At 41.9% G+C, this 13650-nt stretch overlaps 1 protein-coding gene across 2 annotated transcripts in view; it reads right to left on the minus strand.

The window, feature by feature from the left end:
- XKR4 (XK related 4) overlaps positions 1-13650 on the minus strand; it is a 253701-nt gene that overhangs the window by 95649 nt on the left and 144402 nt on the right. For both annotated transcript variants that reach the window (XR_012763436.1, XM_075416140.1), the window contains exon 2: positions 11218-11417. Coding sequence is in view for 1 of the 2 variants with exons in the window: in XM_075416140.1 (XP_075272255.1) it covers positions 11218-11417 (200 nt within the window). In the remaining variant the exon portion in view is untranslated. The remainder of the gene's footprint in view (positions 1-11217; positions 11418-13650) is intronic.

Here is a 13650-nt window from a genome sequence, read left to right on the forward strand (position 1 = left end):
TAGTCTTTAGTGACGACAGCCGTTCCACTGACTCCAGTGAGAAGGTGCCCACAGGGGTGACCCTCCTGTGCCAGACCGGACCTTTCATTTGATGTCTTACTCTAGAAATGGCTATTCATCGATACTTGCAAAACGCCCAGCACAAAGCAAGAATGCAGTGGGGTTTGTTTATATTTGCAGGCTGATACTCACCTAGTGTATAACAGAAAAATACTAATACTTATAATTTATAGATACAAATTTCCATAGATGATGTTATCATCTGTAGTATAACCTGTATGCAACTAAACTTGAACTTCATGGAAGACACATTTTAAAACATGCAGTCCCACTCTGACCTGCAACTTTAAGCTAAAATCACTCTCAACAGAAAGGATTACTTTTCTAGTAAATTTTTGCAAAAAACGTAATCTTGCAGATAGGCCAAAAGGTGCAAGATCAATAAGGGAAGGGATATATATTATGCACTAACAAAGAAAATGGCTGAGAAAATTTCAGATCTATGTATACGGAGTAAAGCTGGACATGTACATTTACTCCCTGACTGAAGCTTTAAAGGCCACTGCATGATGAAGAATTCACATTAATTCTTATCTTTGCAGTATTGTGCAGTCTTTGGGTAAGACACAATCACGACTGAAATTTCTCACTGCTATATTAGACACCAGAAAGCTTTTTCTGTGCCAAGCATGCATCACTTTTTTCCCACCCCTGAACAAAAGTACCAGTCATAGAAAACATAGTAACCCAAAACGAAACTAGGAATTTGTTCCTTGGCAAATGTGCTTTTAGCACAACAAAAAGGGAGCAGAAGGATATGCCACTAACTTTCTGACATTCCTCAACAGATAAAAATCAGTGTGTAGGCAATATATCACGCTCGCAGAAACTAAACGCACTGCTTGGTGTCTCAGGCTGTCTTTACCACTATGTATATATCAGCAGCTTTGTAGAGCCACTATTAAATTTCAAAAACACATACATAACCTGAAAGTAACTTTGGGCTTTTTTTTTTTTTTTTTTTGCCATTCCCCCCAACAGTAAGGAACTTCTCTTCACAATACCTCCAGGTCATAATGATCTTAAAGCCTGGACCCATCAGAGGGGAGCAGCTGATGCACTGGACTGCAGGGCTGCCCTGCAGAGGATCTCAGCAGGCTGAGAGCAGCTGCAAAAAGAGTCACAAAGGCAAAGGAAAGCTCTTTCATGTCCGTATCGTTTTGGGGCCCTTGTACAGGAAAGACTTCGACAAACTGGAGCGAGGCCAGTGGAGGGCCACTGCGATTGTTAGGAGCTGGAGCACACAGTGTACAGGCTGGATTTGTGTAGGGTGGAGAGAGGGCTGATAGAGAGGGGTGTGAAGAAAGGGGAGAGATCTAATAGCCATTTTCTCCTGCATAAAAATGAATTGTAGAGAAAACTCAGGTAAACTTTTCTGAGAGGTGCACAGTGAAAGGGTAAGAGGCAACAGTCACAAATTGCAGCAAGACTGCTGTAAGAAAAGAATTTTTCGCCAGGGTGGTGTGCACTGGTACAGTTCCCCCAGAAAGGCTGTGGGATCTCCATCCACAAAACTCAGAGCGACATGGCCCTGAGGAACCTGACCTATGTTTGAACATGGCTCTGCTTCAAGCAGAGTTTGGACTAGGTGTTCTCCTGAAGACCTTCCAAGCTAAGTTATTCTTCGATTCTGTGACAAGTTAAGAAATGATATCTCTCAATCTGTGTGAGTTGGAAATGCCACCCACAGGTGAGATTATCAGCTTGGTACTGGGACAAGCTGCACCAAAAAGCCTTGAGAAACCTATCTTCAATGTGTGCAAACAGAAGCTTATAAAAACACTTATAATTCTCTCCTTTCAGACTAGCATAATACTTTTAAGGCATTACAAAATATGTGCCTAAAGTTGGGCTCACACATGTAAATACATGACAAGATTTTTCAAAATTTAGTGAAGGAGGCAGCCACCTAATATCTTTGGTAATCAGCTGAGGCCTTTCAATAGGATTTTAACGCTTAACTGGAGATACCTGTATCTGCAAATGTAGCTAGGATATCTAATGTGGCCAACAGAAAGAAGACAAAAAAAGCAGCAGCAAAATTTATACTAAATCTTCCTAATACTTTTTTTTAATGACTTTTTTCCATTACAATGACATATGCAGATTTCATGCTGGTATGTAATGAAGTCTTACTGCCATTCATTCAGAATGACCTGCATCGTATATTCATTTTTCCTGTGATTTAATGAGTGGCAAAAAATGGGCAATAAGAGGCCAAGCTCCACAAATATCATTTTTTGCATCATATCACAAACTCATACTGATATGTCTACATAGCGCTATGTGTTCCCGTGGTCTTTCTATGACTGGTTAATAGGAACTAAACAAGGAAAAAGATACCAGCACAAACTCAGTGAAAAAGAGAGTCACCAGAACATATTATTTGGGAAAAAACGCTGGAGGCAGTTCCACTCTTGTTCCTGATGTTGCTAGAGGAATTAGGATTTTTGACTGCACTTAAACAGAAAGAAGAAAAATGGTCACTAGTATCTTCTTTGGTTGACTTTCAGAGGTTGAGGTCCTGTATATTGGGTTGTTATGGATGTGCTAAGAAACACCACCATCACTGGCAGCTCCTCATCTTCCTGACAATACCTGCCACATTGCGTACATTGTTTCTTTTACATTTAGGGTTATACTGATGTATCATAGACAGATGAATGGACAGGGACTGTACATCTGTAAATGCAGGAAAAAATGCCATGAGTGCAGGACACAAAGGACTATAGGGTTACAAACAGGACTACAGGGTTATGGAAACATCATGAACTTGTAATCACTCCCTGGACATAGGTACCGAAAGGGAGCTGGTATTCAGAAAAGATGGAAATAACAGTAGAAGCAGTGTATGTGAATGGAATGACAGGCTGATGTTTCAGAAAGGAACCCCAAATAAAGCAGATTCTATTTGCATACAAAATTGCTTTGGGAAAAGATAGTGGGTAGTTGTTAGAGTCTGCTGTAGAATTCCAGAGTTAAATCTGGATATGGATAGAGATGTTCAATCTGTTATTACAGGGAGAAATTCTGTGGAGAATTGTCTCATTATGGCAGACTGCAATTTCTCAGATATAGACTGAAGAACAAATGCTACTGAAGGCAGTCCAGATATTCTGGAATGTGACAACTGACAGATTTTCTGACATAAAGCAGAGAAGCTTCTTTCTATACTTAGTTACAGAAAGTATTGAGGTTGTTATAGGACAGCTCATTGTAAAAAAATAGCATCGGATCACATGAATGTTGGTTTACTTTAAATAAAATAGAGGGATAAACGAAAATAGATCTGTTAGTAAGTCTGTCTCAGAATTCTTAACAAATGATTGAAGACAGCAGAAGTTAATTGTTCGAGGACTTCTCTGTGGAGGACACTTGGATTTTCTTTAAGGCAAAACACAGAAGAATTTCTGGAGCTTTTAAACCCTGCAAAGCCAAAAACTTCTGGAAAAAGCCTCAAAACCTAGCTGTATGCAAACTTACCTGACAAATGGTGCCTAGATGGAAATGGAAAAAGGATGATTAGCAACAAATGCTGTGCCTTGTAGGTCTATTTTCAATAAGGGCTGTTGAAGCAAGGGCTCAAAGACAGAGCCAGCTGATAGGAAATGAGATCAGAAAGGAAATCTGCATTACTGTAGAGAGAAGCAAAACTCGAAGGTCCCAGTGCAAACAGAAAACGTCTGCTGCTGGTGAGCATCATCTTAAATAAGTCTCTCCACTCAGAACTAGTGCCATGTGACTGGAAAAGCGGCAATCTGGTGCATTTCACAAGGACCTGGCTAAAACAGCCTACAATGCAGGTTTCAATACAACACAAAGCTTTAGAGCAGGTTTTAAAGCAAAGCAAAAAGTAATTGAAAATGAAGGTAAACATAAAAGAAGATGAAAAATAATAGATATCTGCAATAAAGGAGATCATAAGAGAGCCACAGAGTCTAGGCTAACTTGATTATCTTTCTTTTATAACCCACTTTCTCAACAAACAAAATGTGGCAGATCTAATCTGTCAAAACATTGGCAGAACGGTGATTACTACACTAATGGGAAAGTACTGGTGAAGCTTGAGAAGATCAGGATTAGTATAAAATAGCTAATGCAGGTAAAGGAACTAGTTTGGATTATGTTGAAATGCTATTGAAAAACTCTTGGTCTGGAGCAGATTACTATTGCTTTTTTCAGTACTGATTACCCGTGGAACCAATCTTGTCTGAATATTTCTCTTAATGACCTTGGTTTCAAAAAGTAATATACTAATAAGGTTTTGGGAGACATTACCAATGCAGAAAAGGAGAGTGATACGTGGATAAAACAGGAGTACCTCGCAGGCTGGAAAAGTAGAACTGAGATAAAATTTCATTACATGTGTTTAGTTGCTAATAAATTTTTTTAATGTAATTGAAGCCTCATCAGAGTGACATGATGCCAGAAGAGCCTGTGTGTTTTAAAAGATCATGAAACAACTAGGATTAACCAGTGCGATGCCTGAGTCAACAGGGATCATACCTAGTGAGATATTGCCATGAGAAATATGAGAACTCTGGAGAAATGTAATCTGGAGTACTCTGTAGAGTTTTGATCATCCATATTCATAAAAGATGAATTCAGAGTGGAACTGATGAAGGGAAAGTCTATCAAGATAATCAAGAGAATGCAGAACCTCTCATGAGATGAGAGAATGAGCAGCAGGAGGAATGATTCTGACTTTCCCATCAAAGTGTCTCTTATTTCCTAATCCCATCTGTCTATCACAACAGTCCCGCTGGGCAGAGCAGAGTACTGCAACGCCTTGTCTGGAAGGAAGAGTATTTGGACTGGCTGGTGGCTGGTGCCTAACAAAGATATAATAGTTGAAGTCTACTTGCTTTTCCTTTTAGCAGAGGCTTTTATTTGTCTTTTTTTCCTCTGACTTGGCTGCTTTTTTCACAACATTTAAAGAAACATAATTCTCTTTGAGATGTTGGCTGTTCTTTTATATTTGATTGAAATAGTGCAATGGATCAGAAGTTCTTAAAGTCAGGACTGAAGGACAGAAATGGATTGCATAACCACATGAACCTCATTTCCTTAGGGAAAAAGTGTAAAAAACTGGGATGGCACAAGAATAAATAGGGACAGACTGCTGATGAAATTAAAAAGGCAGGACAGCAGCAGCAGGTCTCTATCAATCAGAGAATTAAACTTCCAACTGGTATATTAGATACAAAGGGTATAACGAGTTTTAAGATTGTAATCAGGTTATGAAATGGATTATACGACATGAACGCCTTCAGGACGTCCTCTCCTGCCCTGTCAGAAACAAGGGTGTGCTAATACGTTGGCTCTATGCTAATGAGCGCAAGATAACATTTTAAGATTTGCAAAGGGGCCTACAGATCAGTTTAAAAGTCATTTGCAGAAGACACATTTACTCCATAGTAGATCATATTTGTTCATCCTTGTCACCGAAAATCTGTTTTGCCAAGCTGCAGGCAGACTCTGACTATTGCTTGCTCTGCTTTTCTTTCTCTCTGGGAAGGCTGGGTGCTGGACTGCAGTGGTGCAGAACCTTGACAGCACAGAGAAACGCAGTGGCAGCTTGCCCAAAACTCAAGTGCTGCCTCTTATTTCCATACAAATATACATTGAATTGTATAAGATTTTACATCAGAATTCTTTTTTTTTATTTATTTAAAGAACACTGCAAATGTAGGCAGCACTTTACAGAGCAATCCAAAACTGCTGTGAAGGTCACAAAAAAAGAAAAGCCATGTAAAAGCGTAACGTTGTCCTCACAAAAAAAATTGTAAAGACTTAAATGAACTTCAGCTTACTGTGCTGATGTGAAAAGAGTTTGAATTCCTGATGCATGAGGATGAGCTTTGCCAGAGGATTTTTTAATGAACTCGCTAATACATAATTTCCTTCTGCCAGATGAAGTTAGGACCTATCAGCCACGTCATAAACTGCTAGCAAGTCTCTGAACTTCTTGTCCAGCTCAGGCAGGAACAGCAATTTGTTTGAAGGGCTGTAGAGCGATGCTTGGTGGCACTGTGAACTTTTGTACGCTGGCTGCGGTGTCAGTGTATGAGCAGGGCAGGAGTTTCCAAGAGAGCTGGCAGAAAATGGGAAAATGTTTGGCCAGGGAGATTTCACAGAAATGCAGTTTCAGCAGAATGCAGCAGCAGTATGGGAGTGTGGTGACTTCAGTGAAACTTGATGAATTTGTAAATTGTTCTGTAAATTGAACTTCTCATTTTGCTTCTGCACTACTGTCAGTTTATATTAAGAACTGCAGCTTTGCATGATATAAACTTTGATTAGACTTTGATTAAACTTTGATAGAGACTTTTATTAATAGTACTGTACAGAGAAGCCAGAATGAACCCCCCAGGGGCTGATGAAGAAAAAAAAGTCCAGTGCTGACTAGCCAGCATAATATGCAGTAAACAGGAATGAGAAGCTAATCTATAATTTAAACAATGTGTTAATTAATACAGTATAAATAATGAAATCTGTGTTAAATCCAGGGAGCAATCTTGTCTACTTGCTCATTTAGGAGCAGCTAGAATACCATGCCCTTGAGTAAGACGACAGTAACTGTATGACAAAGGATAGGAGTTGCTTCCCAATCAGCTGATCAGCAGGATTTTTTGCTTGCTGGTTTTTACTGATTTTAGGATGGGAAGTCTTTCTAAAATCAAATGGCATAGTGGGAAAATTGAAGGAAGTAAAAGGGGAGTGCCAAGGGATGACTGCCAGTCTGTGGGCGTCATTTGAAAATAAGGTGTCGCAGAAAGGGACAGGCCTGACCTCCCCCACCCACCCCGATGCCATGTCCCTCCTGCGTCCCCCGGGCTGGCACTACCCGTCGTGTGACACCCCCCTGCCCTGGGGAGCACAGCTGGATTCCGCTGAGCCTCAACCAAGTTAGAAACAGGAAAAGTACAAGTGTCCAAGAGACCCAGGGTGCAGCCACAGGAATGCTAGTGATGTGACGGGAGCATGCAGTTTGGATGAAGTGCTGGCAGGACTTTCCATGATCAAATCAAAGATTTTCAGGGGCAGCCTGCAGGTAGGTTGGCTTCAGGTGATTATAGAATGACCCCACTGAGACAATTTACCAGTTCAGGTCTGTTTATCACTTTGTCAGTCCTGTTGAGTCAGCAGAGCACGTGTGGTGAGATGTGGCCATTATGCTGGATGTCCAGAGACCCAACCAAGGAAGAGTCTTGCAGCCTTTAGACTGATTTTACTGTGTCAGCAAATCTGCCTAATACTTAGTCTATGGCAGGTTATTGTGGAACTGTTTGTTTTCCTAGCAAAGACTGGGAAACTATTGCTTATTTGCTGAATGGCTTGAAGGGTGGAGGCATTTTTAAGGGACTTACTCGCAGCCTTCTGAATTTATTGGGTTGGTGCAATAATCTAAACACTTTCAAACCTGGTATTTTGGTTCATTGTGACTCAGCGATAGATCCAGTGAAGGACTTGGTTGCCCAGCCCTCGGAGCAGAACTGAAAACATGGGGCAAAGGGCCCAGATCCACAAGGAGTTTCAGGCAGTTGGTGTACATAGGCTGGCACTGGGATCAGTTAGCCCACCCCGGCCTCCAGGCTGTTGCTGTTAGACTGTTTCTGGTAGCTGGACTAGCTCACCTGCAGACGGTTCTGACACTCCTGTCCACATATACGCCCTTGTGCAAACAAATGGGTGCAGGATGAGCATCGGTTGTTTCAGTGGACTTTCTGCCACTGCTCCCCCCACATGCAGAGCTGCCTCATTCCTCATGCAGTTTCCACCTAGAATAGGATAGGGGAAGCTAGTGGCTGCCGCCACAAAGCTGCTTAGGACATGACTTTCCTACAGAGTAACTAAGGGAGAACAGAAAGAAAAAGCAAAAAAGCAATGCAGTTTGGAGGTACTGCCGGCTCAGCAGAGAAGTTGCTGTGGGAGTGCTGTGCTCAGAGCACAAGAAGAGAAAGCAAGGGAAACAGACTCCCATGAGGAAAAGACTGGGGAATTACTTATTTTCGAGGCACATCTGTCTTCTAGAGAGTAGATATTTCTTCAAACTCAGAGGAACCACCAGGGTGGAAAAGGTGGAGGTAATGAGGGGGTTAGCTCAGCTCCAGCTTAGTCCAGCATCATACTGAAGCTGTTTCTCTTCTTGAGGAATTAGCACTGAGAAATCATCAGTTTCACTCCTTCCACTCTGGGAGGGACCTGGCTTCTGTAGGCAGAATAAGAAAGATTGTTGCCTCTAATTGTGCCAGTTTTGATGAAATCTTAAAGAAGAATCAGATTTTTAGATAACAATTTAGATACTGTGTGATCAATACTCAGATTTCGCTGGGTGCCAATGCAGAAAAGAAATGCTGCTCCACAATGACTGTCTATGGCCTCCTGCTTAAGCAGTGTTCTGCTGCAGCCATCACAGTACAGTGGTACACAATCCTTGCTAGAAGTTTACATTGCAGTTTTTTAATCTATGCTTGGGGAGCCCAGGCAAGTGCTAAAGGATGCTTGTGGTGCAACCTCTGGGCTTTTGAAGTGGCCCTCGCTGCAGTGTATGGAAGACTGAGAGGGAAGGTTTTGCACACATTGGGCAGTATTTTTCTTGATCTCCATAAGGACATATGCACATGCCTGTATGTATTTCTTACCTTGTTTAGCAGGGCTTAAGGACCGAAATAACAAATGATCCATACCTAGCCAACACCATTACAAAATGAGGAATCTTCAGTCACACATACAACATTCTCCTGTTGGGAATGATGTTATTTTGGTGCATTTGGAATGGAAAATATACCATTTCATAAATAAAATATGTAAGAGTTTTTCTTGTGGTCATTAACGGCTTGATATTAGAAATACCCTGCTTATAGACCAAGACATTTCCAGTATCATTCATTTCCCATGCCAAATTTGTGGTTTGTGATGCAAGTATACTTTTAAGAACATGGACCAGCGATGGCACTTATCAATTGTCATGATAACTTTGTCCTGCTGGAACAGAGAACTAAAAGAACGGTAATAAAAACCAAGCAGCATTCTCTAAACAAAGAAAATCCATCAATCACTCTGTTTATTGATCCGTGTTAGAAATCTCTATAACAGGCTCAGTGAGTGGACAGCTAGCTGAAGCATATACCTTATGGCTAGGCCTTTTAAAACACCCAGCTGTAGCATGACACCACTGAGAGAAATTATGCTTTCCTTATGCAGCCTCACAGTAAATCTACCATCTTACAGCGCAACGCATTATCCTTAACATTTCTTTAAAAATGAAGAGAGAACAGAAAAACGATTTTCACAGCTGGCAATATACTAAAGCATATTAGCTTTAATCAGGAGAACATAATGGTACTACTAAAGAAAAAGCTACAACCTTGTTTAATTTTCTTAGTTTTTTATAAATGGAGCCTTTTCTTCTTGGAAGAAAATGGGGGAAGAGAAGATCAGTAAATATTTTCAGCCTTCTCAGCTGAAATCCATAATTATGGTTTTATTCCATTCTGGTTTCTGATACATAGATTTCACAGAGCTGATTGCAGGCTTCAGGAACCATTTTTGCCTTTTAAATTGAAGCGTTTCAGGTTTTCTCTAATTAAGAACCACTTGCAGGGTACATCACAGGCTTAGTGCCTACTCACCAGCCGCATTTGTCATAGACAGATCTGTTATTGCACTAAAATGAGGGTGAGAGGCCTTCTGTATTAATAGTTTATGAAGATAGCTAAATTACAGCTGACCATACAGTATTCTGGATATGTTCTTCTGCTAAGCCTCTCTCTGGACTCTTTTTCTGGGGGGACAAAGCTTCTTGAAGTGATAATACCTTCTTGTGAATGATAATAGTTTGGACTGGTTGATGTGGGGCAGCATCATTTTGCGAAATAGCTGTAGGAGGTGCTTAGGCAACCTTCATTGCGCAGAACACCAACCAATTAAAATAGAAACTTTGGCTTTCTTTTCCCCTTAAGGTGACAGAGTTTTAGATCTAAAGAAATAAAAACAAAAAACACAGGAAGCAGGACAGATGTTATGAGACATCAGTGCAAAAGGGAGGTTAATGAAAAGCCTCTGATTTATCCACAGGAAACTGCCCAGGATCAAGGTCTTCACAGTTACCCACTTTGTTCCCAGTCCTTTTTCACTCGATCAGTCTCACTGCACGTTACTCATAATAAGATAACTAGACCCAGAGCTTCTTGGAGCAAGGTGCTGTCATAGTTTTGCCTTGTACAGTGGCAAGCACATGAGCTGTTTCTTAAAAACGAATGGCAAAAATGCTGCACTTCCTTCCTTCCTCTGTCCCTCCGCTCCTCCTCCCCGCCTCACCACCTCACGATGGTTATGTCACCTTCTGGATCGCAAGTTCTCATTCACCTCATTCCCTTGCTAATAATTTCAGCCCAGGTGCAGCCATAAGGCAAAACAATAGTGCAATACAAAAGGAAAACTGCCAGGTAGCCAAAAGTAGCACCAAAAAAGCAGTAGAGAAGGAGATACTCTTATCTCTGTATCACTGGCTGACGAAACCCTATGGCAGGACATACGCATGCATTTACCATTTTAAGGAAGTAATCATGCTTGCTGACAGTGTCAACCTTAGAAGGAAACCTAGAGCTTGAAGGAATGAATATTGTTGTAACACTCAGGAGATGACTTGTATTGTTTCAGATAAGCATGGCTGAGAACTGATGGACATGTATTCCATAGACATGGGCATTTTCTTCACAGAACAGCTGTTTTCTGCTGTGCAGTTTTCTGTTTTGCATAATGCCATATGAACCTCATTACTGCACTTTGGAGGGTTTTGAACATTCACAGAAAGAAGCATAGGGAGAAAAGCAATAGTTTGACTGATGCAATTTTCACATTGGCCCAGTGAATAATCAGAAGAGCTCTTCTATTACAAGGACACGCAGAAAGCAAAGCATTATAAATCCTGCCCACAACTCAGGGCCGTAAGAAAGTCTAAAAAAGCTCCAACAACACAGGCTTTCTTGACAGAGTCACTGTTAGCAGCCTAATAGCAGCTAGCAGGCAAGATCTGCTCTTATGCCAGGAGTACGAGGCACACAGCAGTTTGAAAGAAGGATAAATATGTATGTATAGAAATTACATCTTCCTAAAATGATAAAAACCCAAATAGATTAAATGAACCCCTACCTTGGAGAGCCTGGAGCGTACGAGTCTGCACAACAATACAGAGCTGCAGGACCAGCTGTGGTGCACTTTCCAGAAACGTGGCTAGCAAGTGCAGCATACTCACATCTGCATACTCATACACCATTTTCCAATAAAACCGCCATCTGTCATTCTCTCCACTCCGTCGACTCCGAATACCCAAGTATATTGTGTGGAAATACCTAGAAATAAAAGAGAGAGTTTATAGAAATGCAGAACGATATTTTACAGGTAACACTTCTGCTTGAAAATAACCAACATTTTTTCAATGTACTTCAAAATAATGAACATTTGTTTAAAAGGATTATTGTATTGCAATTTATAAGAATTGATGTGATAAGAGTAAACTAAACTGAAGACAAGACTTGCCTTCGTAAAACCATTTAAAAAGCTTAGCATTGTCTTATCTGTTAAATAGTATTCCTTTCAAGGACCTGGTTTTCTGAACTGAAATATAAAGGGAATGTGTTGATTATATGGCCTCCCTCAAAGTTTTTTTCAAATAATGGGTGAGAAAAGCTGATTCTGCCATGTTCTCTACTCAGAACCTGCAAAGAACTGATCTTTCTGCCTGGCTTTAAGCGGACTTGGAAGACCACCTGCACTGAAAGCCTGGGCTGGTCTTAGCCTGGGGCCCAGCTATGGCTGAGCTCAGTGTCCTGATTTTCCACCGGTCTAATGCATTGAATATCATGTTTCAGATGCTGCCAAATATATAGTGCTTTTTCTCATAGTTTGATTATTTTAGGAGGAGAGAAGATCTAGCTGTGAGTTCCTATTTTAGGAGGAGCGGAGATCGGGCTGTGGGTTCCCTTGGTGATTAGAAGTGACTCACTACGACAGCTCCCGTGCAGCAGCAGTAAGAAGAGGCAGGACCCAGGAGCCCAACAGGCTGCTGCTACTGGCAGTAATAGCCAGCAGATGAGAGAAGTGATGGTCAGAAAGCATGCATCAGCTCTGGTGGCCTGTGCAAGCAGGGGCAAAAACACGTGGCGACCAGCCAGTTAAATAGATTTTGGTGGGCTTAGGAGCAATGAGTGGTTTTGGAAAGCAAGGGATGTCTTCCGATGGTCAAGCCACCTGGCTGCTGTGATGCTTTCTGTGACCCTTGCAGAGCTTGCAGCGGTGTCCCGTGATACACCTGTGTCACAGCACAACGACCACTCTGCGTGGGCTTTGATCTGCTCTGTTATTCCGATCTGCTCTCTGTTATTCTGTGTCAGAAAGTCTAGGCTCCCACCTTGCTCCTACAATTTTAGTTTAAAACTAATTACGGCTGGCTGAAAAAACAGTCTCACTTAATGAAAAATTCTGAAGATTAAGATATTATCTTGCATCAGGGTGTCTAGCATCCTACCGGAGTGCCCTCTTGGTCTACTAACTGATGTTAGTCATCTCTCTTTGTCTTTTTCTCGCTCTGTCTTTCACATCCTGGTCCTGAAAGCTTTTCTTTATGATCTTTTTAATATGTTTTCACAGCACCTTTTTTTTAGTGACTGTATATTTTCTAACAAGAAAAAAATTAGTAAATTTTAATCACTTCCAATATGAATTGTTTTAAGTGGTTAAGATAAAACATTTCAATATTTATCCTCCTTTTCACAAGTCCTTGTCTTAAAATCCTTTTCATAACTGGTAGAGCACAGTGAATTGTGGAACCTCTTTTTATACAGGCTGCACGCAACACAGAATCACAGAATCACAGAATAGCAGGGGTTGGAAGGGACCTCTGTGGGTCATCTAGTCCAACCCCCCCGCCGAAGCAGGGTCACCTACAGCAGGCTGCACAGGACCTTGTCCAGGCGGGTCTTGAATATCTCCAGAGAAGGAGACTCCACAACCTCCCTGGGCAGCCTGTTCCAGTGCTCCGTCACCCTCAGAGGGAAGAAGTTCCTCCTCATGTTCAGACGGAACTTCCTGTGCCTCAGTTTGTGCCCATTACCCCTTGTCCTGTCACTGGGCACCACTGAAAAGAGCTTGGCCCCATCCTCCTGACACCCACTCTTCAGATATTTGTAGGCATTTATAAGGTCCCCTCGCAGCCTTCTCTTTTTCAGGCTGAACAAGCCCAGTTCCCTCAACCTCTCCTCGTAGTGGAGATGCTCCAGTCCCCTCATCATCCTTGTAGCCCTCCGCTGGACTCTCTCCAGTAGCTCTTCATCCTTCTTGAACTGGGGAGCCCAGAACTGGACACAGTACTCCAGATGAGGCCTCACCAGGGCAGTGTAGAGGGGAAGGAGAACCTCCCTTGTCCTGCTGGCCACACTCTTCTTGATGCACCCCAGGATCCCATTGGCCTTCTTGGCAGCCAGGGCACACTGCTGGCTCATAGTTAACCTGTCGTCCACCAGGACACCCAGGTCCCTCTCCGCAGAGCTGCTCTGCAGCAGGTCCACCCCAAGCCTGTACTGGTGC

Source organism: Opisthocomus hoazin, chromosome 3 (assembly GCF_030867145.1).
Source record: "Opisthocomus hoazin isolate bOpiHoa1 chromosome 3, bOpiHoa1.hap1, whole genome shotgun sequence".
NCBI lineage: Eukaryota > Metazoa > Chordata > Aves > Opisthocomiformes > Opisthocomidae > Opisthocomus > Opisthocomus hoazin.